Source organism: Monodon monoceros, unplaced genomic scaffold (assembly GCF_005190385.1).
Source record: "Monodon monoceros isolate NGI ecotype Baffin Bay Population unplaced genomic scaffold, NGI_Narwhal_1 Super_Scaffold_11, whole genome shotgun sequence".
NCBI lineage: Eukaryota > Metazoa > Chordata > Mammalia > Artiodactyla > Monodontidae > Monodon > Monodon monoceros.
The window spans coordinates 11,519,708-11,547,658 of NW_021703767.1; the positions used below are offsets into that span (position 1 = coordinate 11,519,708).

At 40.3% G+C, this 27,951-nt stretch overlaps 1 protein-coding gene across 3 annotated transcripts; it reads left to right on the forward strand.

Annotated features, from left to right (window-relative positions):
- The first annotated feature begins 489 nt into the window (after positions 1 to 489).
- GART (phosphoribosylglycinamide formyltransferase, phosphoribosylglycinamide synthetase, phosphoribosylaminoimidazole synthetase) lies at positions 490 to 27,151 on the forward strand. Of its 3 annotated transcripts, XM_029215099.1 has the most exons (22): positions 490 to 561; positions 3,250 to 3,435; positions 5,880 to 5,975; positions 6,453 to 6,627; positions 7,708 to 7,819; positions 8,888 to 8,956; positions 9,883 to 10,008; positions 10,851 to 10,938; positions 11,496 to 11,581; positions 11,770 to 11,938; positions 13,805 to 14,036; positions 16,438 to 16,532; positions 16,823 to 16,932; positions 17,660 to 17,858; positions 18,867 to 19,118; positions 19,278 to 19,430; positions 21,050 to 21,256; positions 22,343 to 22,480; positions 23,574 to 23,704; positions 23,952 to 24,093; positions 25,129 to 25,244; positions 25,342 to 27,151. In XM_029215099.1, the coding sequence occupies exons 2-22, from the start codon at positions 3,291 to 3,293 to the stop codon at positions 25,531 to 25,533; spliced, it is 3,033 nt and encodes a 1,010-aa protein (XP_029070932.1). In that variant the 5' UTR covers positions 490 to 561; positions 3,250 to 3,290; the 3' UTR covers positions 25,534 to 27,151. The 3 variants fall into 3 exon arrangements, with proteins under 3 accessions (XP_029070932.1, XP_029070933.1, XP_029070934.1); XM_029215100.1 differs by lacking the exon at positions 8,888 to 8,956; XM_029215101.1 differs by lacking the exons at positions 490 to 561; positions 3,250 to 3,435; positions 5,880 to 5,975; positions 6,453 to 6,627; positions 7,708 to 7,819 and having other exon boundaries at positions 8,942 to 8,950.
- Positions 27,152 to 27,951: the final 800 nt, after the last annotated feature.

A 27,951-nucleotide genomic window follows, 5' to 3' on the forward strand; every position in this document is an offset into this window, starting at 1 on the left:
GCCATCTGCCTCCCGTGGCATCCTATTATTGGCCTCGGCTTTTTTTTTCGTTTTAGCATTAGGCCAGAGGTCCTGAACCACGTGTGTTCAAACCTTGGTGCATTTTAATCTCGTCAGGAGCCAGGCGTGTCACGAGACTTTTGCACGGTAGCTGGTCCGTCCTGACTCGTGAGCAACACACAATTAGCTGAACATAGGTTAAGCATTTTGGTGCTCCCCCTCCTCAGAGCTCAGGAGGCTCTGGAAGAAGCGAAGAGACGTTACGTGGCACCTGACACTACAGTGTTACATTGTAAACTCGCTAGGGCTTGGGAGCTTTACTCTGGGGGAGGTTCAGGCCGCGCCCGAGAGCGGGAGGGAATCACTCTTGATTACCTCGCGGTGGGGCCCACTGGCCACACCGACCAATGGGGAAGCGAAGCCAGCCGGGGGCGGGGCGGGTGGGCGGGGGGCGTGCGCGCCGGATCCCATCGGCCGACTTCCGGCGCGCGGCGGGAGAGTGGGCTCAGAGCGCGCATCGAGGGTCTAAGTGCGAGCGCCCAGACAGCCTTGGGTCCGTGGGTAAGTTTCCTCCGCTTTTCAGGAAAGTACTTTTATGGTTTGGTTTGAGGATTACTATCAGGAATTGGATGAAACTGTAGGAACTGGTTTGGCGGTAGGGATTGTCCTCTTATTTTTAATCGCAGTGGGTGAGGGTTGGCCATGTGCTTTTCAGTTTTAACTGAGGTTTACATTGGATCTATCACTTTCTCTGCTTTGTAAGATGTCAGGGCCTTTTTGCATCTCTCTGCTTTTCTTAGGTTTTTTAGGTCATGCACCTAAATTGCATATTTTCTTATTTTGCATCCTTTGTCTCTAGCAGATTACTTAGTCCCATTTTGTAGTTGGTTTCCACCTTATTTTATTCACCAAGTCCTTTGTGTTTTGTTTTGTTTTCTTTTTTTTGGCAATGCTGCACAGCATGCAGTATCTAAGTTCCCTGACTAGGGATGGAATCCAGGCCCCCTGCAGTGGAAGCGCAGAGTCTTAACCACTGGACCGCCAGGGAAGTCCCAATTCACCAAGTCCTTTGAAATGGCTTTTCCTGGCTCTCTAATTCTCCTCGTGTTACCCATTTAGATGACTGAGGCCCAAGAAGGTTAAGTCCCTCAAGGTATCCCAGCTAGGAAGTCTTAACTCCTTAACTCAAACCTAGGCAACTCTGGCTGGCGGCCTCCTAGCCACTCCTGGGTGTAGATTCCCTCAGGCTGAGTCCTAATCCTATTTCAGAGATCCGCGGCAGTAATCAGGATAATTTCCCTTCACTGACCCTCTTATTCAAACTAAACATAAATGTTTTCTCTAAATTTAAAGATACGTTCATTTCAGATATGTCGATACACGCAGCAAGTCTTTTCCAGTAAGCTAAAATAGTGTTTTTCTCCGAGATGATAATTTAGTAATTTTTTTCTTCCTCATATTTTCAAGTGTTAGAGTATCTGAAGCAAAATTGGTTCCGTTGGAATCCAGGCTACATCCCCACTTATCTATGTGACCTGCAGCAAGTTACATAACCTAACTGAGCCTTACTTATTTATCTGCAAAGCGGGCATGGTAATCCTATCTGCCTCACAGAATTCTTAAGATTAAGTGAAGTAATTCGTGAAAAGCATTTAGAATAGCATCTGGCACGAAGTTAGTGCTCAAAAAATCTTCTTTATATTAGCAAATTATATTTTTCTTTAAACATGTAATGCTAGCATCTCACGAGAAGTAACTGATTTCAGTTTTTCCTGTTATCAGTTTGCCTTCTACATAATTACATGTCTTCTGAAAATTAGTAAATGAATGTGACAAGTTATTCATTCCTTTGGCTTTTTTTTTTCTTGTTAGAATTTCTTTCTCTCCCTAAAGCATCAATTTGGCAAAAGTAATAAATAAAATATAGCAGGTTAGCATTTACTACTGCTGAGTGTAAGAAATTGTACTAATTGTTTATAAATGTCATTTCAGTTCTTACTAGGCCTCATAAGACAAATTCTCTTAATTCCACCTTTTAAGATGTGAAGAAATTGAATTGCAGGTAGTAAGAACTTAACCAGGGTCACACTGTTAGCTTGAGAGATAGTTGCCTATCCTGCCCAGGATCAAATGCCAGAACTAAGCAAGACGTGTTCAAATTTGATTTTTGCCTTCTCTACCAATTTTCTGGCATATTGCACTAACTTCTTAAATAGGGGTCAGCAAACTACTGCTCTTGTGCCAATCCTTCCTACTACCTGTTTTTGTACAGTCCACCAAATAAGAATAGTTTTTACATTGTTAAATGTTTGTGGGAAGAAAAGGAAAAGTGATGTTTCTGTGACACATGACAGTTATACAAAATTCAAATTGCAGTGTCCATAAATACAGTTTTATGGAAACACAGCCACAGTTATGCTTTATAAACCTCTGATAGCTTCCTGTTACTTAGAGCAGAAGTAGGCAAACTATGACCTACAGCCAACTGCCTATTTATGTTTTTACTGGACATAGCCAGGCCACATTTGTCTCTTGTCCAAGGCAGCTTTCATACTACAGTGGCAGAGTTCAGTAATTGCAACACAGACCATATGGCCCTCAGAAAATATTTACTATTTGACCCTTTATGGGCTCTAGTCTTAAACATTTCTTTGAATTTATTGTAACTTTAAAGTCTATTATTTATAAGACTAAAGGTTTAAAAACAGTTATTTTCAATTTGGCGTCTAAAGTTAAAACATTTTCATTTTTAACTGAGATTTGATGATTTTTAAATCTTCTAAAAGTGAAGCCCAGGGACTTCCCTGGTGTCCCAGTGGGTGGGAGTCTGCCCTCCCAATGCAGGGGGCCAGGGTTCAATCCCTGGTCCGGGTAGCTGGATCCCGCATGCATGCCGCAGCTAGCAGTCTGCATGCTGCAACTAAAAGATTCCGCATGCCGCAACAAAGATCCCACATGCCGCAGCTAAGACCCAGCACGGCCAAAATAAATAAATAAAAGTGAAGCCCAAAGAAGGGTGATTGTTCATAGATTTTGCTTTAATGCAATAAGGAGCTTTAAAGTACTGCTCTAATCCTTAAGAGTACACAGTCATATTTCTCAAATTATGAATCCTAGTTTTTCACAAATAAATTGCTGGGATAAAATGTTATTTGTATGATTACAAATAACTACTTAAATCATATTTAGAAATCGTGGTTTCTAAAGTATATGTATTCTAAACTATCAACTGTGGTTTTCTTTCTGCAGCTTTCATTTTCCTGCTGAATTCCTGCTTTGCAGACTGAGCAATGGCAGCCCGAGTACTTGTAATTGGCAATGGAGGAAGGGAACATACTCTGGCCTGGAAACTTGCACAGTCTAATCATGTCAAACAAGTGTTAGTTACCCCAGGAAATGCAGGCACTGCCTGCTCTGAAAAGATTTCGAACACTGGTAATCATTTTTTTGAAGTAAAAGTGAACGATTGTAAATGATAAAACTGTCACTCACATCTCTTCTTTATAAAGGTCAATTGCTGTTCAGATTTGAATGCTTTTTTTAACCCAGAAATTTATGTGGTAATTTGAATACTTGCCATATGTTGTAATTTAAGGTATCCTGTTGTTCAGAGTGTATCATTTTCTTACCTTAGATTATTTTAAACCTTACAAAACACGTCCACTGAAAAAGTTACAAAATGCCTAATATAGGTTAAAGGTGTTTTGGTGTGTATTTTGGGGAATGCAAAATTGAGCAGTGCTATTAAATGTAAGTTCTGGCAATTCTTACTCCATAATAGATCTCAGCCTTCATCTCTTCCACTGGTAAATAGGAAAAGATGATTGATTCTTATGCTGCATTAAATTCTTCAGTGACTTCTCATAGTAGTCAGCATAAAACTCAAACTCCTGTCCTTACGAAACCCTCTGTGATCTGGCCTCTGCCGGCCTTTCCAGGCTGATCTTTTATAGCCCTTGTTTTCTTTTCACTGTGCCCTATCCCTGCAGTCCTGCCAGTATCCCCAACAGAGCTGCCTTGGACTTTGTTCTCACTCCCAGCATGAATGGCTCTTCATCATTCAGGTCTCAACTTATGTTACCATCTCAAAGAGGACTTTCCTAAAGTTTCTAAGTAAAGCATGTTCACCCCCCAATTCATTTGTTTTCAATCATGAACTATTATCTGTATCTTCTTTTACTTTTGTCTGTCTCCTATCTTCATTTCCCTCCTAGAACATAAGCTCTAGAATGTAAACTGCATGAGGGCAAGGAAGTCGCATGTCTTTTTTTTAAATAAATTTATTTATTTATTTTTGGCAGCGATGGGTCTTCATTGCTGCGTGTGGGCTTTCTCTCGTTGTGGCGAGCGGGGTCTACACTTCGTTGCGGTGAATGGCCTTCTCATTGCGGTGACTTCCTTGTTGGAGAGCGCAGGCTCTAGGTGCGCAGGCTTCAGTAGTTGTGGCTCACGGGCTCTAGAGCACAGGCTCAGCAGTTGTGGCGCACGGGCTTAGTTGCTCCGCGGCATGTGGGATCTTCTAGGACCAGGGCTCAAACCAGTGTCCCCTGCATTGGCAGGGAGATTCTTAACCACTGTACCACCAGGGAAGTCCCGTGTCTCCTGTCTTATTTTGCACTGTGTGCAATGTGCCTAGTACCCTACGTGGCACATAATATTTATGGAGAGAACATAGACCCAGCAAGGTACCAACTGGGAGAAGATAATTGTGTACATAGGAGCAAAAATAATAAGAAAAAGATAAGAAAATATCCGCTTCCCTGGGATCTTAACTCTAGGAGTGAGGTATTGTGTTTTTTTTTTTTTAAAGAAATGGCACATTTTATCTAGATGCAATTGATGTTATACAGACCAGCCCATGAAAATCTCCCAATATTGTCATGAGGCTGCTATCACTTGTAGTGACAGGTTAGGTGTGTCATCTTCCTCTTGCCACCCTTTGCTGTGCTGAGGTAGTTGGCTCTGTTCAGCCCAGTTGTGTTTGCAGCTACTAACCCAGAGTGCGTGGTACTCCATCCTTATCCCACTCAGGCAGTTCCTGTAGATTGAGAACTCTGCCTTTTCTGCACTTATCCCCTACACATCACAAATACCACATATGTACAGAGACTTCAGCCAGCTTAAGAATGGTGGCCCAAATAACAGTGAAGCAGAAGAGCGCCTATAGAGCCTACTCATGATTAATATATGGTTGATCCTACTACTACTTAGAACTCCCATCAAGAAAGAAAATTTACCAGGCTTGTACATTGGAGAAGTGAGCTAGGTCTTAAAAGTCATCCTTCAGTTCTTAGCTTAAACGTCTTTGCACAGAGACCCTTTCTGGCTTAATCAGAAATAGCCTCCCAGTTTACCTCACATCAGATTTGCCTAATTGTTCACACTTTGTATTATTTTGCTTGGATATTTATAACTCAACATTCCCACAGTGAAATATAAGCATCTTAAATATAGGGACCCAGTTTGTGTTTACATCTTAACCTGGTGACTAGGACGGTATCTGGCATATAGCAGTTCTCAGTAAATCTTGAATGAATGACATTTAAAAGACCAGTTTCTGAGTATATTCTCTGGTACACTTTTTTGTTTACAATCAACACTGGCAACATGAACACCATAGTCAAGAAAGTATAGCTCTTGGAAAACTTACTCAGTTCTCTGCTATCACTGTAGTGATAACAAAGCAGAGAACTGAGCTTTGTTGGTTAGCCTGATGTACTGTGCTCTGAATTTCTCATGGTGAAACTCATCTGTACCAGTAAAAGAAAATCAACAATTAATAGGCATACCAAAGTATAGTACTTGCATTTCAGATAGACAGTTAACTTAAAGAATGTTTTTATAAACAAGGTGGGTTTGTTTCTTTTTTCTTTTCACAGACATCTCAATCAGTGATCACACTGCCCTTGCACAGTTCTGCAAAGATGAGAAAATTGAATTTGTAGTTGTTGGACCAGAGGCACCTCTGGCTGCTGGTAAAGTTCATTTCTGTTTATTATTATGGTATACACCGTGCTAACAGGAGCTTGGAGATCATCTCATCTAATACATTTTACAGATGAGGATTTCTAATATAATACACTGAAAAAGCTTTCACCCTCTTGAAATTTATGGATTCTAGGATTTCCCCCCCCCCAAGCATCAGTAGTATGAATAATAAGACTAAATTTGAATGAGAGATCAAATTTGCAGCTGTAGGAAATATTTTGTTTTTATTCTGCTCTATTCTGGTGTCTATTTAATAATCCATATATTTGAATATCACACATGATTTTTGTTGGATTTGAATCATGTGTCAGTAGCATTTTGTTTATATCCTATATAAAACATGAAAAACGTAGTTATTCTCTGCCATTTGCCTCATTTCAATGTATATTTAGCCTGATCCTAATTCTTCAGAATGAAAAGGCCCTGCAGAGAGCTGGGCTACAGCTGCTTGTTTCCATCCCTAGGAATTGTTGGGAGCCTGACATCTGCAGGAGTGCGGTGCTTTGGCCCTACAGCAGAAGCAGCTCAGTTAGAGTCCAGCAAGAGATTTGCCAAAGAGTTTATGGACCGACATGGAATCCCAACTGCACAGTGGAGAGCTTTCACCAAAGCTGAAGAAGCCTGCTGCTTCATTATGAGGTAAATAGAAGATAGCCTGTGAAGGGCACTTGTTATATGATATTTGAATATACGGGTCACTTTTATATTACGAGTTTATAGTAAGATAATTCTAGGGGAAAACTCATAGGATGTAGACTGCCTTTTTCCAACATCAAAATAAAATGGGATTTACTCTTGCGGTCTTGCAGAAAGATAATTTTTTTTTTAAGATAAATTTTTTAATGTTTGTTGCTGAATAGTTTCTAGGGGAAAAGGATACATTTGGTTGTATAGGTGTTCCCTCTTAGCCAAATTGACACAGTGGCATCTTACCACATAAAGGATAGTGATTTTTTTCATCAATAATTAACTAGAGTGAGGAATCATCACTTGGCCTTCTGCCACCACTGTTCAATCCTAAATCTTAAAATTAAACATCCTGTTCTCTATTATATGGAGAACATTGAGCAATAAATGAATGTTGGTAGATACATGCCTTTGCCCCCTATTTTTGTTGACACTTTTCCTTTTTACCTGGTATGTTTTCTTTTTAGTTGGGTCAGTTTCATTCTTTGTTTTTTCTTCATCCTACATTGAATTTTATTATTTCCTAGTAGCCAGATACCTTCCAAGTAACAATTTTGTTACTTACTTTGGGTAAGTCTCCTTCTAGATCTCCAGTTCTACTCAACAGAAGAAACTACCAACAACAGTTTCTTATGTGTACTTGGAGAAATGATCTGTGTATCCATGCTTATATTGGTCTTATACAGCTACATCTTTTACTTGAAGGAAAGCATGATTCATTACTTTGTATTGTATCTTAAAAGGTCATTCCATATTCATGCTATGCAAGTGCTGTTTTCCCCCAAAGATTTTGCTTATATGATCTCATGATAAGTGAGAAAAGCAAAACTGTATGTACCATATGACCACAACTATAAAGGAATACATAGGAAAAAAAATCCTGGCAGGAAGTACATCAAAATGGTGTTAGCAGTTTTTTTTTTTTCTGCTTTTCAGTTGTTGCTATAGCATATTATTACACAATGCCAAAGCATTTTAAACTTTTGAATCTTAAAGATTTATTGGATATTGAAATTTACTCTGTCTTCACAGTGCAGACTTCCCTGCTTTGGTTGTGAAGGCCAGTGGTCTTGCAGCTGGGAAAGGGGTAGTTGTCGCAAAGAGCAAAGAAGAGGCCTGCAAAGCTGTACAGGAGATTATGCAGGTAAGTTGATCCCTCTTAAAAAGTTTATAATTTTCTAGTCACACTGGATAAATAAATACTGTTAAGCTTACAAATATTCCTCAAGGCAAGGAAAACATATAGCAAACAGTTATTTTTCATAGTACTATGTATTATAATCCATCTCTATAAAAGGGTTATTACACATCTACACTGATGGCTAAACTATGATTCTGTTCTTTGCAAGTAAGTTCTGTTTAGCATCCTTTGTTGTCTGCTCTGAAAGGTAGAAAGTCCTCAGACTACAGAACATATAAATAAATACTCAACAATCCATGAGGACAAAAAAAGTATTTATCCTTTGTGTCTCAGGTCTAAGAAAAGTGAAGCAATGAATTAATATACTTAGCTTTTTATGATCCTTCTTGGTTGTTGTGGGTTTCTCCCCCTTGTGGAAATCTGTTTTCACAGACATTAGTATAATTATTGTAAGCAAACATAATTATAAGTCAGAAATAAGAGTTAAATGGTAATGATGAACACATCTGTTTTTCTGTTAACCTTATTTGAAACTGGAAAGCTGGATCCCCGGAAGAGTTTAAATGATGTGTTCATCTCATCTGTACCAGTGCTAACTCTACATCATTGCAACTCTGACAATAGGAAACTTTCGGGCTTCCCTTGTGCACAGTGGTTAAGAATCCAACTGCCAGTGCAGGGGACACGGGTTCGAGCCCTGGTCTGGGAAGATCTCACATGCCGCAGAGCAACTAAGCCCGCGCACCACAACTACCGAGCCTGCGCTCTAGAGCCCGCGAGCCACAACTACTGAAGCCCGCGCACCACAATGAAGAGTAGCCCCCACTCGGGGCAACCAGAGAAAAGCCTGTGTGCACCAATGAAGACCCAATGCAGCCACAAATAAATAAATAAAATAAAAATAGGAAACATTCATATATGTTCCTTTGCAGCTTTCAGAGAGAGAAAGAGAAATTATAATACTAGTGCGTTGGTTCATAATACAAATGGTGCAAAATGACAACAGCCAATTAAGTAAATAATAAAAGCTTATAATTTATTTCTCTTTGTTTTGTTTTTATCGACAATAAGGATAAAGCTTTTGGAGAAGCTGGAGAAACAACTGTCATTGAAGAACTTCTTGAAGGAGAAGAGGTGTCTGTATGTATATTCATCTTTTGGACTTTTACAGAGTATAAGCTGTGTTATCTGACCTATGATCCCAAAAAAGGCTTGGTTTACTCTGGTCGCTTCATCCAAGAGCATAAACTGAGCAGTTACACAGGAATTTGTATACGTTTAGTATTTCAGATACAAATGAAAAAAGAATTTATCTTCTTTTTTTTAAATATATAAGCTTATTTATTTTTGGCTGCGTTGGGTCTGTTGCTGCGCGGGCTTTTTCTAGTTGCTGAGAGCTGCGGGGCTACTCTTTGTTGCAGTGCGCGGGCTTCTCATTGCGGTGGCTTCTCTTGTTGCAGAGCACGGGCTCTAGGTGTGCAGTCTTCGGTAGTTGTGGCACATGGCCTCAGTGATTGTGGTTCTCAGGCTCAGTTGTGGCTCACAGGCTCTGGAGCACAGGCTCAGTAGTTGTGCCACATGGGCTTAGTTTTCTCCGCAGCATGTGGGATCTTCCCAGAACAGGGTTCGAACCCGTGTCCCCTGCATTGGCAGGCAGATTCTTAACCACTGCACCGCCAGGGAAGTCCGAAGAATTTATCTTCTTTTAATCATCCCCAGTGTAGCAGTAGGCAAATTGGACTTACATCATCCTCGGTGTAGCAGTAGGCAAATTGGATTTATATCACCCATTATTTAAACAGGGGAAAGGTTGAAATTTTTTACTTTGAGAGTAGCGCCCCCCCCCCAACCTAGCTCAAAAATTACAGATCCTTCAGAACAGAGTATACAGGATCTTTTGATTCTCTATCTAGGAAACTTAGGGTTATTTATGTTTTAAATCATTTTACTTTAAAAAAGAAAACTTCTCCTCTAATTAGAGTTAAGGTACATATAGTTCTCCTTATTAAATTATTTTTTTACTTTTTGGCATTTAAGGTTAAGTGGACCGTTTGTTTTCTCTACAGTGTCTGTGCTTCACTGATGGAAAGACTGTGGCCCCTATGCCCCCAGCACAGGACCATAAGCGATTGCTGGAGGGAGATCAGGGCCCCAACACAGGGGGAATGGGAGCCTATTGTCCAGCACCTCAGGTACTTCACAGAGGCTCAGCTGAAGTTCAGTAGTCATTTTTTGGTCTTCTCAAAGAGCTCTTAGACACTTTGGTTTTTTTCTGTAAATGATAGTACTGATCAGCAAATTGGTTTTCCTGTTACATGAAAAGTGTCTCTTCTGGTCTCACTCTAAAACTAACCTTTCCTAAAAGCCTTTGAGGAACTAACTTAAGTATCGATTGAACAGACCCTTCTAGCCCCTCCTTATTCATCTTTGGATATCCAGGGCCCTATACACAAGTGCTCAGTAAGAGTGGGTATGGTGAATTGAGAACCAGGTCAGACTACCATTTGTTCTTCTAGTCTTTCTACTTCATAATGGATAGAGCATGTTTCCAAACAATTCCTTGACAGTGTTTATGAAAAATATGCATTGAGCATATCATAACTAGATTAGCACTTCAGAAACTCACCCATTTCCTTCCACTGCTGATAGTTCTAATTGTTTGTGCTAATAATATGGTGCCTGTTAGACATTTTTCTTAAGTAAAAGATTAAAAACCAAACAGGGTTTACTTTAGACTTTGTGTATTAAAACTACCATTTGGTAAAAGTGATTTTATTTATATATATTTTTTACTTAAAAAAAATTGTTTATTTATTTTGGCTGCACTGGGTCTCAGTTGCAGCATGTGGACTCTTAGTTGCAGCATGCATGTGCAATAATTTCTACAATTAATTTATGAACTCTAGATTCTCAATTTATAGGCTAATGAGGTATGCATAGAATATACTATAAGTATACAAAGGAGCCTCAGTGTGGGCGAGGACTTTTTCAGTTAAATACCAGTTACATTTAAATAAGTCTCTATGTTCCCTAGGTTTCTAAGGATTTGTTGCTAAAAATTAAAAATACTATTCTTCAGAAGACAGTGGATGGCATGCAGCAGGAGGGTGTGCCATACACAGGTAAGCATATTGATGTCATTGTGGACATTATTTATAAAGTAAGTTTGCACCATTTTCTTTTTTTATAAATTTATTTATTATTATTTATTTTTGGCCACATTGGGTCTTTGTTGCTGCACACGGCTTTCTCTAGTTGCTGCAAGCACGGGCTACTCTTCGTTGCAGTGCGCGGGCTTCTCATTGCGGTGGCTTTTCTTGTTGTGGAGCTCGGGCTCTAGGTGCCCAGGCTTCAGTAGTTGTGGCACGTGGGCTCAGTAGTTGTGGCTCACGGGCTCTAGAGCACAGGCTCGGTAGATGTGGTACATGGGCTTAGTTGCTCCGCGGCCTGTGGGATCTTCCCAGCAGGGCTCGAACCCGTGTCCCCTGCACTGGCAGGTGGATTCTTAACCACAGTGCCACCAGGGAAGCCCACCATTTTCTTTTTTTAATTGACCACTGTTATAACATTTGTTACGGCCATTCCAAAACTTTCAGTACTATAAGTTTATATTCTGATTTTCATAGTCACAATACAGTGTCTTCATTATAGATTTTTTTTTTCCCATTTTTTAACGAAGGTATCCTCTATGCTGGTATAATGCTGACCAAGGATGGCCCAAAAGTTCTGGAGTTTAATTGCCGTTTTGGTGATCCAGAGTGCCAAGTAAGTAATAAAGATAATAATATAAAGTGTTACTTTGTAGAATATGTGTGCTGTTTTAATCTTAGGATTTATCAGCCTTGAAATAATTACCTTTGAGAAACATATGCAAGTTCTGGTATCCCAGTGAATAAAATGTCTAAGGACAACTGAAATTTCTCTCAGTTGCCATGTTGATTATGTTTTTCCAGGTGATCCTCCCACTTCTTAAAAGTGACCTTTATGAAGTGATTCAGTCTACCTTAGATGGCCTGCTCTGCACATCTCTGCCTGTTTGGCTTGACAACCGCACTGCCGTAACTGTGGTCATGGCAAGTAAAGGTTATCCAGGAGACTACACCAAAGGTGTAGAGATAACAGGTGAATATCAGAGAACAAAAGGTTGGATTGCAATGTGATAAGTGACCAGTACCACAGTAGGCCTTTGTCCCATTCAATGTTGTGTTCCTTTTAAGGGTTTAGAGACATCAGTAACCTTTTAGGGGTTTCTAACATAAGCATGTTGCTTGTTGGATACGGGTGTCCAGATATCCAAAATTACTGTATTTAAAGAACTGCCGTCCGTTTCTCTTCCTGCACAGCGAAGACTTAAGTGGGCCTAGCTAAGTTTCCAGAGAATCACCCAGTGCTGCTTTTCTCATCCATCCTCCAAGAGCCAGGAAGATAATAGGAATGTATGAGAGTTGGAGGAACTTTAATATAAATTACATCAAGGAGAAAATTTCAGGGCTTGATCTCTGAATGATCACAAATTAACCCCCCAGTTTGCAGTGCACCCCATGGTCACTTTGATGGCAGAATTAAAAGTTTCAGAAGTATAGCCTTCTCTTCTGTTTCTCCTTATAGGAGGTGAGGCATCTAGTTAAATGATGTTAGATAAAGCAGTGTTTTAAAATGCTAAATAAGTTCCAGCACGATAAGGCCAACACCAGACCTTTAAAATCCCTAGCAGGCTGTCATTTGGCCTCCCTTAATACCCCAATACTGTGTTTGATACAAACACCCTATTTACTGTCTTACCCAGACAGTAAGTCCATTGCCCTGTGCATCCCATACATGGCAGCTGGGCAGTTAGGAGCTGATTGCCTTTTAAAATGAAGAAAGGGAAGGGATAGAATCAAGATCTTTTGTATTGTTGAAATTTTCCTAAGATTGGGGTGACAGGTGTCATAGTTATTTCTGACACCCCAATATTGGGTGTTACTGATACCGCCACATACTTGAGTACCTGTGACTGAACGCCCCTATGTTATAAAAACACCTGGAGGGACCTCCCTGGTGGTCCAGTGGGTAAGACTGCGCTCCCAATACAGGGGGCCCAGGTTCGATCCCTGGTCAGGGAACTAGATCCCGCACGTGTGCCGCAACTAAGAACCTGCATGCCACAACTAAGACCCAGAGCAGCCAAAATAAATAAATAATATATAAATATTTTGAAAAAATAAAAACACCTAGAGAAGACACGATATTATAAACAAGTACAATAAAAAAAATGTTTTAAAGAAAATTTGATACAGCAAAAACAAAAAAACACCTAGGGAAGATGTGTATTAACAGATTACCAAATATGGTGCTAAAAGAGAAATGGAAAAGGACAAACTAGGGATATGAAAGTTTTTTGGGGGGGGACTTCCCTGCTGGCACAGTGGATAAGAATCCGCCTGCCAATGCAGGGGACATGGCTTCGTGCCCCCATCCGGGAAGATCCCACATGCCATGGAGCGGCTGCGCCCATGAGCCATGGCCGCTGAGCCTGCGCGTCCAGAGCCTGTGCTCCGCAACGGGAGAGGCCCTAACAGTGAGAGGCCCGCGTACCGCAAAAAAAAAAAAAAAAAAAAATGCAGGATTTATTCATGATGTTTAGGTTTTGTTAATTTTTTTTTTTTAACTTTTCAGGAGAAAATAACTTTATGCTTCTAGTTTCAAACTTTTCAGGGCTTAGCTTCTTTTTTTTCCCTTCCTTATTGAAATAATCATTCTTACATGAGATTTATGATAACACAAGGTTTTAGTAATACAGTTATCACCCTAGAGCAGAACAGACTGTTCTTAGGAGAAAGGCTGTATTTACTATAATATTACATTAATTCCTTTCTGATAGAATTCTTGTGAAGATTCATTTAAGTGAAATAAAGATTTTATTTAAAAAAAAAACTTCTGGAAATTATAAGCCACAGTGTAGAATATTATTACTGCAATTGATATGTCAAATATGCTCTCTTACAGGGTTTCCTGAGGCTCAAGCTTTAGGACTAGAGGTGTTCCAAGCAGGCACTGCCCTAAAAGATGGCAAAGTGGTGACTAACGGGGGTAGGGTCCTTACAGTAACGGCCATCCGGGAAAATCTCATCTCAGCCCTTGAAGAAGCCAAGAAAGGACTAGCTGCTATAAAGTTTGAGGGGGCCATTTATAGGAAGGACATTGGCTATCGTGCCATAGCTTTCCTCCAGCAGCCCAGGTAAACTTCTGACCAAGGTGATTATAGCACAGCTTCAGAACTGGCATAAATGGTGATGTAGAAAACTCCATTAACCCTGTACTAAGTCATTCTGTATTCTTAACTCTAAGAGACTGATCTAATTTTTTTATATATATATAAATTATTTATTTATTTTATTTTTGGCTGTGTTGGGTCTTCGTTGCTGGTGTGGGCTTTCTCTAGTTGTGGTGAGTGGGGCTACTCTTCGTTGCGGTGCTCGGGCTTCTCATTGCGGTGGCTTCTCTTGCTGCGGAGCACAGGCTGTAGGTGTGCAGGCTTCAGCAGTTGTGGCTCGCGGGTTCTAGAGTGCAGGCTTAGTAGTTGTGGCTCATGGGCTTAGGTGTTCCGTGGCATGTGGTATCTTCCCAGACCAGGGCTCGAACCCGTGTCCCCTGCATCGGCAGGCAGATTCTTAACCACTGTGCCACCAGGGAAGCCCGACTGATCTGATTTTGATTTGCATTTAGTTTGAATTGAAACTACTAGTTACAGCAATATTCAAATGAAATGGAAAAAACTTCATGGTAGCTCATGTTTGAAAAGCTCAATAAGATCAGTGCTGTTGAAAGATTTTTTCTCATTGTACGTTTTAGATATATGCAATCAGTTGTCAATTATTCATCAGTAAAGAAGGGGGAAGGGTTTTTTTTCCTTGAGTTATCATATATTTATATATTACTGTTGTATTTATCTTTTTTTAATATATTTATTTACTTATTTACTTTTGGCTTCATTGAGTCTTCATTGCTGCACGTGGGCTTTCTCTAGTTGTGGCGAGTAGGGGCTATTCTTTGTTGTGGTGCGCAGGCTTCTTGTTACAGAGAACGGGCTCTAGGTGCACAGGCTTCAGTAGTTGTGGCACGCGGGCTTAGCAGTTGTGGCTCTCAGGCTCTAGAGCACAGGTTCAGTAGCTGTGGCGCCCGGGTTTAGCTGCTCCACGCATGTGGGATCTTCCTGGTCCAGGGCACGAACCTGTGTCCCTGCATTGGCAGGCAGATTCTTAACCACTGTTCCACCAGGGAAATCCCTGTTGTATTTATCTTAGTTCATGATTTTGTCAAAGAATTCAGGATGAAAATATTGGTTGTCTAACTTTGCAACTTTATTTGATTGTACTATAAATTTTGGCCATCTCATTTGGTCACTGCATTTATATTATTACTGAAATGTATTTTGTAACCCTTTATTGATTCATTTATTGTCATATACAACTAACTATTCCTTTGTAAAATCAATGAACTATTAACTGCAAATGTGGGTATTTTGATCTCATCACAATTACTATTGCTCATTGAGTTCATCTATGAGAAATAAATGTGTTTTAGGACAAAATGAGAAATTTTTAGCAACTTAATTCAAGTTACATTGTTACTGATAGGCAAATTTTTTAAGGTTAAATAATGGAATTTTTTTTTGAACATTAAAATACCATGCTAAAATTTTATTTTTTATTTTAAAATGACTAGATTCTATTGAAATGACCTATTTCAAGTGACTTGAAATCTTAATACTCATCTGATTCTTCAAAGATGAAGAAGATGAGAGGCTACAGTGCCAATTGCTACCTGACAAAAGAGTTGTTTTTAACCAGTAGAACTTCGTTTCCTATATAAGCATGACCCCAGACTGCTAACTTTATTGGAGTTAACTGCCACATTTCTCTCAAGTCTGTACCCTGGCACCTTGCTTCTAATAAAACTTGACATATTTCTTCACGTATCCCTGAATCCCACTAATCCAGAGTTGTCATTTTTGTAAGGCAAGACTAATGAAGTCACATTGCCATTTATAAACTTGATCTCTAAATGTACTGTTCCAACTTGTTGGCACTATTATAGATGGAAATGATGCACTGAATATCATTACCTGGTTTTGCTTTTTTTAGAGTTTTTTAAATCTTATTTCTTACTGTCTTTAGTTATAAGGAAATATACAGTTCTCTATTATTGCAGTAAGGGCTCAGTTTCATTATTGAGGGATTTCTTTGTAGAGTCCTTATAATCTTAATTTTCACTTTTTTGACTCCGTTTTGGCACTCCTTTCCTTCCCATACCAAAATTGAACAGAGAAATATTACGGCCCAGTATTGGTATATTTAACTGCCTGTGACAAGTACTTCTGGAAGAAATAGTTAAGTTAGAGAGGTAGTTACAAATAGTGAAGTTCCAAATAGTGATGATCAACTGAGGAGGTTGTTTAAACACATTTCAATTCCTAGGACCTGCCCTAGACCAGCTAAATCAAAATCTCTGGATATGGCCCAGCATATTGGGGGATATGAAAATCACTAGTGATATCTTCTGCTTTAAATAATATTTTAAGGTTAAAATAATTCTTCCCTGGCATTTAGGTGATGTCTTTGTTTTTTTAAACTCTTTAGGGGCCTGACTTACAAGGACTCTGGGGTAGATATTGCAGCTGGAAATATGCTGGTCAAGAAAATTAAGCCTTTAGCAAAAGCCACCTCCAGACCAGGTAAGTCAGGGCCTGTCCTTTGCTAGTTCATTAACTGTGACAAACATTGTGTATTGATTTGTGCTTTGTAGTTTACTGAGGAAAATGTTCCAGATTAATGCCAAGTTGCTGTAAGTCTTGCCCTGTTTAAGCCAAACTCATAGTGTTCGGCTTTCTTATCTCTAACTCTAAAAGCATTTCTTACCCATGATCTTAAACTCAAAAGGATATGTATACCCCTTTAATATCTGCTTTCTTGATCAACTCTTTGCTGTTGAAATGCAGCAAGTAATTAATTTTCTCTCCAACAGGCTGTGATGTTGATCTTGGAGGTTTTGCTGGTCTTTTTGATTTGAAAGCAGCCGGTTTCAACGATCCTCTTCTGGCCTGTGGAACAGACGGCGTTGGAACTAAACTGAAGGTAATCAGACACTTATGTGAGTAAAGGCCTTTTATGAAAGATGTGAAAGAATTTACTGTGTATCAAATACATATCTTTCGGGACTTCCCTGGTGGTGCAGTGGTTAAGAATCTGCCTGCCAATGCAGGGGACAAGGGTTCAAGCCCTGGTCCGGGAAGATCCCACATGCCGCAGAGCAGCTAAGCCTGTGAGCCACAGCTCCTGAGCCTGCACTCTAGAGCACGCGAGCCACAACTACTGAGCCCGCGTGGCACAACTACTGAAGCCCGCACGCCTAGAGCCCGTGCTCCGCAACAAGAGAAGCCACTGCAGTGAGAAGCCCGCGCGGCATGACGAAGAGTAGCCCCCGCTCGCCACAACAGCCCACGTGCAGCAACGAAGACCCAATGCAGCCATAAATAAATAAACAAATAAAATACATATCTTTCCCTTCTTGACATATATGCACTAAAGAGAACCACACCAAGTAATCATACAGTTGGCTACAATAGCTACGTGTTTCTAATAACACAGTGTTGGTGAGACTATATCCAGATAGAAGGGTTATCTTAGGGGAGAAAAGGGAATACTTTCGGACCAAGTAGCTTATCGGAACTTAGTGTTCTTTTGTCTTTAGGTGTTCAGAGCACCTAGCCAAAAGTCAGTAATATTGTTAGCCTCCACTGATAATTGACAAGATATAGTTTGGAGCTTATTCTCTTATGTGGATGTTTATATTCTTCTGTAGATTGCCCAGCAGTGCCATAAACATGAAACCATTGGTCAAGATTTGGTTGCGATGTGTGTAAATGATATTCTGGCACAAGGAGCGGAGCCCCTCTTTTTCCTCGATTACTTTTCCTGTGGAAAACTTGACCCCAGTACAACTGAAGCTGTTGTTGCTGGAATCGCTAAAGCTTGTAAAAAAGCCGGATGTGCTCTCCTCGGTATGATCATCCATTTTAATCACACATCACACCTTCTTATGTATTTCAGCCCTATGTACAAACATGATCGGTTACCAGTATACCTAACGAGACAAACTATGTGTCACAAGACGAGGCAAGTAAAATATAGATGATACCACCTAAGGACAACTTAGACCTTTGTGCCCTCGAACCCTCCCCTCAAGGCTTGGTCCCCAGACTGAGACTCATACTCCACCATTGCCTAGGCCTTATCTTCTCCCTGATCCTTAGCCACCATTTCACTCCCATCTCTCTCAGTGGCCTCCTGGACAGACAGGGTAGGGGGCTGTTTCCTCCTTATGGCCCTGCAGCAGAGGCAGATCGGGTCTTGGCTTTCTGAGTCTTAACTTAAGCCTTATTTTCCCACAGAAATGACACTAAGAATAAAATGTACCCAAGGTTTACAGAAATATTAAATACATACATGAGAATTTTGAACACAATTAATTTGTAGGTTGACCAAGGAACAAAACTACCTATTTTATATTACCATTTCTGTGGACCAGGTATGTCCCCAAAGCCAAACTTGCCTTTCAGCCATCTTTGAGAACAGTTCCTAATTCGGATCTGCCTGCCTAGACCCTGTCTTTACACAGTATGGTGGTAATATGAACTATGACATATTTTTTAGGCCAGGGCATTTAGAGTTAGGCAGGTCTGATTAAATCACTTCTCTAAGCCTGTATCATTATTGGAACATAGAGTGATTGTAAAGATCAAATATAGGTGAAAGCATTTCTGAAACTAACTGCTAGAGAAATGGTGTTATATTCAACTGAGTATTCATCCCGTAAAAATAATGATGTTTGGAGGCTATACTCACCCTTTGTGGAAATTCGCGCTCTTTCCCCTGAAATCATGCTTAGATGTTTGCGGAATACAGCTTTTGTTTAATTGTTCATATGAAGAGTAGCTGGTGTCACTACTTCCTACACAGGTTTATAAGTATTCGGTGATTTCTTTGCTCTTGTTTTCTCTTTCTGCCAGGAGGTGAAACGGCAGAAATGCCTGACATGTACCCTCCTGGAGAGTATGATCTAGCCGGTTTTGCCGTTGGTGCAGTGGAGCGGGATCAGAAACTCCCTCACCTGGAAAGAATCACTGAAGGGGACGCTGTTATTGGAATAGCTTCATCTGGTCTTCACAGCAATGGATTTAGCCTTGTGAGGAAAATTGTAGCGAAATCTTCTCTTCAGTACTCCTCTCCAGCACCTGATGGCTGTGGTGGCCAGGCCTTAGGTAAACATACTCACATTTAAACTCTCCTGCTTGGGAATGTCTGAGCAACCACTTAGTTGGGTTAGGCTTTCATTACTTAAAGTTAGAATGGAACAAACTGCATATATTTTGGTTTTATATTCATAGACTAAGTTTTTGTCTCATCTTCCTAATATACAGGTGATTTACTTCTAACTCCAACCAGAATCTACAGCCATTCACTGTTACCTGTCCTGCGTTCAGGACATGTTAAGGCCTTTGCACATATTACCGGTGGGGGATTGCTAGAAAACATCCCCAGAGTCCTGCCTCAGAAATTTGGGGTGGATTTAGGTAAGATTGCTAAAAAGAACGTTTGCTCAGAAAACTGTTATGAGAAAAAATACATTGTGGAAGGAAACTTTATGGGTAGTTAGTACACATATGATTATGTGGAAAATTCTTTTTTTTAATATTATGTTTATTTATTTGGCTGTGCCAGGTCTTAGTTTTGGCATGCAGGATCTTTTTAGTTGTGGCATGCGGAATCTTTAGTTTTGGCATTCGAACTCTTAGTTTTGGCATGTGGGATCTAGTTCCCTGACAAGGGATCAAACCCGGGCGCCCTGCATTGGGAGTGCAGAGTCTTAGCCACTGGACCACCAGGGAAGTCCCTACCTAGAAAATTCTTAAATCATTGGGGCTTCTTGGGGAAAAAATAGGACTGACCCTTTTCCACCTTTTCTCGCTTCATTAGCCGTGTTTATAAGGCATAAAGTCCTCGTGTAATTGACTTAGATGAAATTCTTTAAGCAGATTCTCCAAGGGGGTCAGTAAGCTCAAGCTCTATCAAGATGGAATCAGGAACATGCTGGGAAGGGAAGTGGTAGTTATTAAATAGTCTGTGCAGGGGATAAAGGAGACCTGAACCAAGGCATAGAGAAGGGAAACAGATTGGAGAATCATTTTGTGCTTAGAAGGAAAAAAGAAGTCCCAAGTTTCTAGTTTAGTAGGTGAGTAGATTTGGAATAGGAAGTGGAAATACAGTGTTTTACATCTTTGAAGTATTTATTGTAGTGTTTTTGTGAGCAGAAGTTAAGTTGGGTACTTATATGCAGACAGTAATAGTTAATCACAGAGAGAATAGGAGGGACCAAAAGGTTGTTCCTCAATATTCCACCCACCTTAAAGTTTGGCAGAGGTAGAATTTCTAAAAAAAGAATAGTCAAAATCAGGCAGTAAACCATGTAAAAGTATCAACTCCGAGCAAGGATTTCAACATGACACTGGTTAGCAGTGTCAAAAAGCAGCTTGGTGAGGATACCACCCCCCATATATTGGAGTGGCGGGGGGGGGGGTGATGGCAGAGATACAGAGACAATGAGTGAAGATTGCTGTTTCAGGAAACTTATTGGTTAGGAATTCCCTGGTGGTCCAGTGGTTAGGGCTCAGTGGTTTCACTGCAATGGCCGGTTTCAGTCCCTGGTCAGGGAACTAAGATCCTGCAAGCCCATGCAGCAGGGCCAAAAAAAAAAAAAGAATTTTATGTGTGTGTCTATATAGGTATTACCTAAAATTTTTTATTAGAGATTTTTGTTGTATTAGAGGATAGGTTCTTACACCTAAATCTAGATTTTTTTTTTTTTTCACATTCACAAAAGGGTAGTATGCCGACCTTTACTGGAATTCAGCCATTAGAGCATCTAATTCATTAGGGGATTTCTAAGACTCTAGTTAGTTAACGCAGCACAAAACTTCACTCAATCGTGAATACTGGCCAAGTGTGATAAGAAAAGTGTTCTTAATGCCTGAGGTACAAATGGATCCCAAAAAAACTTCTGAAAGGCCCGTTTATAGTTTTACCCTCTATAAAATAGCAGTGCTGGTTTTAATTGCCATAGGTTTGTATATGTACATACTTCTATACTTTGTGTCAATAATAGGTTAATTGAACAACTCTTGCCTGTTTTCAGATGCCCAGACCTGGAGGATCCCCAGGATCTTCTCGTGGTTACAGCAGGAAGGACACCTCTCTGAAGAAGAGATGGCCAGAACATTTAACTGTGGGATTGGGGCTACCCTCGTGGTATCAAAGGATCTGACACAGCAGATTCTGCAGGATATTCAGCAGCACAAGGAAGAAGCCTGGGCGATCGGCAGAGTGGTTGCATGTCCTGAAGGTAACTGTTCCTTATTTAGTTGCTCTGTTTCAAGCCATTGATAGGCAACTATCTTTACGCAGCTGTAACATGAAAACACCCATGCCAGTAATACCATGCATCTCTTCATTCCTGCCGCAGGGCTCTGACACCTCTGTGTAGCAGTCACATATGCACAACTACACCCTGCAGGACAGCCCTTGACCAGCGTGGTGAGAACTAGTGAATAAATGCCCACTTTAGGGACAGAAGAAGGGAGCGGTTCTGAGGCACAGTCTACATGGCTCCTTTGAGGGTCTCAGTGGAATCAAGCCCCAGTTGCCCACAGTGGTGACCAGTTTAATAACACACTCTTATATTGGCTCTTGCCCATCCTCATTCTGGTTCCCTAGGATCACTTCCCAAAGTAATCACCTCGCATGTAAGACCTTGTCTCAGGCTCTGCTTTGTGGTTCAGCTCAATTCAAGGAGTAGTGAGCAAGCACCCTGACCAGTACTGTGTATGACTTAGAACTCTGTTAGCAGTACTAGAAATTGGCAGATTGACAGAAAACCAACTCAGTTTCTCTAACAGAGATGTCAAGGCTTGTTAATTTTGTCTGTATCTGCCTTTCATCCCTTTATTGTGTGGCTTTCACTTTCAGGCAGGCTCTCCAAATACCGGAAAGATGTCTTGAGCCCACATCCTTCAACTCACATTGCAGTAAGAGAGGCCCTCTCTTTCTCAACATCCTATATCAAGTCTTTGAATAGCCTTGCTTGGGTCACATGCCTCCCCTTGAAGCCAAGAGGTCATAGCACTATTGTGGATGCAAGACTTGCGGGAAAGGGGAGACAGAACACTGGCAGGCAGTAACATATCCACTTTATGTTTAGATATAGTGCTGTACCTTTTAGTTGAAGTGGGCAGTTATATATGTTCACCATCAGGAAGTTTGTATGAATGAGTGACGATAAGTAAAGCAAACGTATTATTTTAGTCCTTGCATATCTTATTTTCAGAATAAAATACAGTACTCTAAAGTTTTTATAGAACACTTCTCTTTCCATGTTACTGTTAATTCACAGTTGTTCTTTTTTTATTTATTGGGTGTGTTTGAAACAAAGGTTCTCCTCGTGTGAAAGTCAAGCATCTGATTGAAACCATGCAAATAAATAGATCAGTGTTGGAGAATGGCACCCTGAAACATCATGTCTCTGTTCAACCAAAAAAGGCAAGAGTAGCTGTCTTAATATCTGGGACAGGTGAGATGTGGCTTCCTCTTTACTACAGAGCTGTAGAAATGCTCTTCCTTTTCTCCCACCCACACCCCCCCCCAAAAAAAAACCTCCTTCCGACTGTGAGAACACTCTCAGTACTGGGGCTAGGTACCATTAAGGAGTGTTATCTTTTCTACATCCTCAATCTTTCCACTTTCTCAGGCATTTGAAGCAGCTTCTAAAGGAAAAGTAGAGGGTGTGGGGAAGATGGTTGAAGAGAGAGAAGCTAGAAACGACAGAATGGAAATTCCAACTTCTTTTGAATCATAGCTTTGTAGATGAAAAGTCTTAGGACAGTTGAGGCTTTTTTAAATTGTTAATAGTAACAGTACAAAATTTGTGTTTGACTCTGCGGACAGCGGGGTAAAGTCCTAAGAGCATTGTATTCTCTCATATGGATGGATATAGTATGATTCTTTTTTCCTTTTATTTTTTATTTTTTTTATTTGCACCATGCCATGCAGCTTGTGGGATCTCAGTTCCCTGACCAGGGATTGAACCCAGGCCCTCAGCAGTGAGAGCAGAGTCCTAACCACTGGACGGCCAGGGAATTCCATCCACTGTTTTAAGTAACATTGCTATGAACATTCTTTTAAATATACATTAAGTTTGTAAGTGCATACCTGGTTATTTCTTTAGGTTAACTTTCCCAGAAGTATAATTGCTTTACAAGTCTATTTTAAGGTTTCAATATACTTCAGACCCAAGTTGATGGTAAAGCAAAGAAACTACTATAAGGGTCATAGTGGTTTATTCTTCTTCAGAGGGTTGATTTTTTTGCTTAATTAAGCAGCTTATTCCTCATCAATCAGTTTTAAAATCATGTTATACTGTTTCTGCTGGTATGCTAAATCATATTATTTTGCAGGAGCAATTACGTATCCTTGAACCAGGAGTGCCTATGTTTTTGTAAGATACTAATCCATTATTCTAAGAGGAACGGAATTTTAAAGCCTCACATATTTTGCCAATCTTTTCTAAGACATTTTTATTCAAAAATCTTGACCATTCCCTATTCAAAATGGTATAAACGTTTTAAAGAAGTGTTCACTCACCTGTGCTTTTCTCCCTTTTTCAGGATCAAACCTCCAAGCTCTCATAGACAGCACTAGGGAGCCAAGTAGCTCTGCACACATTGTTGTTGTGATCTCCAACACAGCTGCAGTGTCTGGCTTAGATAAAGCAGAAAGAGCCGGAATTCCCACCAGAGTAAGTTACTTTGAAAAGTACCTTTCAAGATTATTTACACTCATAATCTGCCCCCAAGTGTTCTTTGGATGCCTGGATTTGGGGCGGGTGCTGGGCTTGCCTTTATATTCATCCTGTCCATTCCTTAATTCTTGACATCACGTGTATCTTCAGAAGGAGGTGAAGTATAGTCTATATAAAGGTTGAGTTTTAAATTATTTTTGGTAATTTGTTGGAAATGGATTGTACTCATCTTTTTCTATTCTAGGTAATTAATCATAAATTATATAAAAATCGTGTAGCATTTGACACTACAGTAGACCAAGTCCTTGAAGAGTTCTCCACAGACATAGTCTGTCTTGCAGGATTCATGAGAATTTTATCTGGCCCCTTTGTCAGAAAATGGAATGGTAAGCAAAAATAGTTTATACTACATTGAGGAATTGACTGAAAATGGGCTATAGGGTGGTGAACTTTCCAGACAATCCCAGTCATGGTATTTACTGTGACGGTTTATTTTGACACACATCATAACTGAATTTCCTTTGCCCTTAGCCCAAAGAATAATGATTTATTATCCTGCTGTTTCTATCAGTTTTCTTTGGCCTGCTGTAATTACGGTTTCTAATGTAGCTTAGGTTGGTTTCACATTACTGCAAACATATTATTTCATCTTCTGGATAAATATTGGGAAGAGACTTTTTTTACTTGTTTAGAAGCAAAGGAAGGTGACTCTCTGTATCCCAAAATAGAGTTCCTCTTCTGAGGAACTGTGAACCATTGCCAGAAGATGGAAAGGAAGGCATTGTTGCCAGATAACATAGTGTCTGCTGTTAATGCCTTTCCCACAGAAGTTTTGACTGCTTCCTGTGGTGCTTTTTTGTGCACATATTTGGTCAATAAATGTAGTTCCTCTTCGGAGAGTTTGTTTTCTTAAGTGAATATAGTTAGAGCACTTGTGGTGTAATATACCACAGGCAATGCTTTTGGTGACGTAAGGCACACAGACTGACTAATCCGGCATCTGTGGATTAGTCACATGTGAACATGCCACTTCATGGTTAGAAATCAAGCACATAGACACTACGCAGGAACCTCCTGTCTTTCTAATATTATGTGCCAGGGACAAGCTGAATTTTCTTCAAGAGCCCTATGATCCAGATTAGAACCCCTCCCATCCAGCTTTGAGTCAGTGCAGGCGCCTGTTCAGAAGCCCCTTGGTGTGTCTTCAGCTGTGCAAGGCAGAAACCTGCTGCTCCCAGGGCCTCCTTGGATGAGAACGTGTATTTCACTTTTCCTCATTTCTGTCTTTGACAAAGAAAACACCCATCCTAGAAAAACCTTGCTTCTATTGACTCCTGATTCTAGACAGGAAAGTGTATGTTCCTTTGACAGAATACATAGGGTTTTTAAATTCTGACCACTATGTTTTAATTAATTTCCAGGGAAAATGCTCAACATTCACCCATCCTTGCTCCCTTCATTTAAGGGTTCAAATGCCCATGAACAAGTCCTGGATGCCGGGGTCACCGTCACTGGGTGCACCGTGCACTTTGTAGCTGTGAGTATGTCTCTTTCTACCAAAATCTTATTAGTATTTAATGTAAATTGTACTTGGCAGAAGTAATGTTCAAAACTTTCTCACTTTTCTTTTCCAGGAAGATGTAGATGCTGGACAAATTATTTTACAAGAAGCTGTTCCGGTGAAGAGGGGTGACACTGTTGAAACTCTATCTGAAAGAGTAAAATTAGCAGAACATAAAATATTTCCCTCAGCCCTCCAGCTGGTGGCCAGTGGAACTGTACGGCTTGGAGAAAATGGCAAGATCTGTTGGGTCAAAGAGGAATGAAGCATCCTAATCCAAGAATGGAGCCAGCTTTGAAAGAATTCTAGCTGCTTGCAGGGTGACTTTTATCGTGGACTCAGCCTGAAAGACGTCTAAGACATATATGTATTGCTTCCAGTGGTATTTCAGGTTTTACCTGTTTGGGGCCTTTTTGTTCATCATCAAAACAGGCATTCAGAATTCCTTTTACTTTCAGCCAAATAAGATACCAAAACTTAATCTTTCTTATATATTCGTTTTAGAAGAGCTAATAAGTCTAATAAGTTAATATCTCTTCCCCATATTGTATATCTGTACTGATTTGAATTGAGACTTCTCTAATTATTCTGATCCTAAGTTGGTGTCATAAAATTTTGAGGTAGTTCCCATTTCTGAGGGATAGTGTTCTTTGTACTTTGAAATATCATTACACATTCCTATAATAATTGACAGTTCGGTAACACCCAGATTTTAGCTTCACAGTTTGGGAGGATGGAAGGCAATCTACTCAGACTAGTAAAGAGTATAATGGGACTGCATGATTTCCCACTCTAGCCAGTCATTTCTAATGTGGATATGCAGTTCTGGAACTGGGAGGTCTAGGTTGACATACTGGGCCACATGTGCATGACCCTACACATAGGACCACATTTCTGTCATCGCTGAGCAAACAGGGAATGGCCACCTGGCCCATAGGCAGCCAGCCAGCCTTAGACTGCTGAGCCACCTTCAGGGGGGCCTGAGAGCTCTGCCTGCCCAACAGGGGGGCACCTTACTGGAAGGGTACCTTGAAGCCCTGTTCAAGTCCTCCCTTGGAGTTTAAACTCAAAACTTAACGGCACAGGACTCTTACAGTAGTTATATACAGAAGAGAGTAAACTCTCGCCTTAATACAGGAAAGAGCGTCAAGAGAAGCAGAGTGCCAGAAAAAAGGACAGACACCTTTGCCAAGAGACCCTCATCACTGCCTCTGGTGCAAGTCAGTTTCCCCAGGCAGCTGGCCAACATTACCCTACCTCTCCTTGACTGTAGTCAGCAACTGCCATCAAACGATGTCCAGGTACATCATTTTACATAGGTGTCTTTGCTGCAAAAACAATTGACTCACTTTTTTCTAGAGAGCTCACTCAACATAATAAGCACCTATTATGTATATGCCAAACTAGCCTATGAAGTTTTTAGAAAGTTAGAAGATATAAAGGAAAATGTTATTGGTTGATAAAATCATATACTGTAATAAAAGTAGAAGCTGATACCAGGGTAAATTAGAAAAATCAGTAAGAGTTTATGACTTTAGGAATACAATTTTCCAGCCCTTATTTAGACTCTAATATCCACTAAACGGAACCTGGACACCATGGAAGGTAGCTGATTCAATATCTTCAGATAGGAAGAATCAAAGTGTGTCTGAAATATGTGGTTGACAGAATCCAAAAAGAAAAGGTTGAAAGTAGCAGGGATGATACTGAAAGGACAGAGGAGTCAGCTGAAAGGGTGTCCTACTGTCTAGTTCGTGATAAACAATATTATTTGGACATGTTGAGTGTGTGAGCAGCTGTTGGTTTATAATGATACTCAAAAGGTCATTTAAGTTATGAAAAAGGCAATGCAAAGATGTTAGTCTTTTATTAATGTAATAAATATGGATATTTGTCTTTTATTATAGATGTCTCTGTTTCTATTTGTGTAAACAGGAGTAAAACAAATGAGCCCCTACATCGTGTTCAGGTAGAAAGATACGGGGTGGACAGGGGAAAGAGGGTTCAACTGTTAATCAGCTCTGCTGGCTACACACAACAATCAGAAAGGATTCAAATGGGAGTTCTAAAATGCTGAGTAAGCCAAATGTTCTAAAGAGGAATGTTATAATCATTTCTAAGAGATTTTAGTCTCTAAATGTTCCTTCTTAAATTTTTTACCATTTTTAACTACTGCACATAAACTTTAAAAATAACTCAAGTACAGGGAATTCCCTGGCAGTCCTGTAGTTAGAACTCGGCACTTTCACTGCCGAGGACCCAGGTTCAATCCCTGATTGGGGAACTAAGATCCCACAAGCCACGTGGCACAGCCAAAAATAAATAAATAAATGAAGTACAATATGGTATTTAATTATAATAAAGTTTTAACGACTGGTACAGCTAGTCCCTCCTCATTACTTATTTTCAGAATTTTCTTGGCTATTCTCCCATGCTAAGCAGCCAGAACCACGGCCAAAATCACGCCCAGGAAGAGACTGGCAAGGACATTGCTGCCATGGCCACATCAGCTCCTTCGGCCCTACTTCAGTGAGCATTCAATTTGTAGCTGCTCCCGCAATCGAAATGCACTCAGAATGCCTCTATCTCTGGGTCACTTGCCCAGGCAGGATTATCTGATTGGTCAAGTCTAGGTCTCTCACCCTGCTCTCATGGCCGGGGGTCAAAGAAAACAGGAAAATGG

Bases quoted from the DNA above. Each gene is read 5' to 3' on its own strand.
- GART (XM_029215099.1), top strand. From the start codon at position 3,291: ATGGCAGCCCGAGTACTTGTAATTGGCAATGGAGGAAGGGAACATACT. The intron at 5,976-6,452 runs GTAAAGTTCATT...TTCCATCCCTAG, and splicing joins AGAGGCACCTCTGGCTGCTG to GAATTGTTGGGAGCCTGACA. The intron at 7,820-8,887 runs GTAAGTTGATCC...ATCGACAATAAG, and splicing joins CTGTACAGGAGATTATGCAG to GATAAAGCTTTTGGAGAAGC.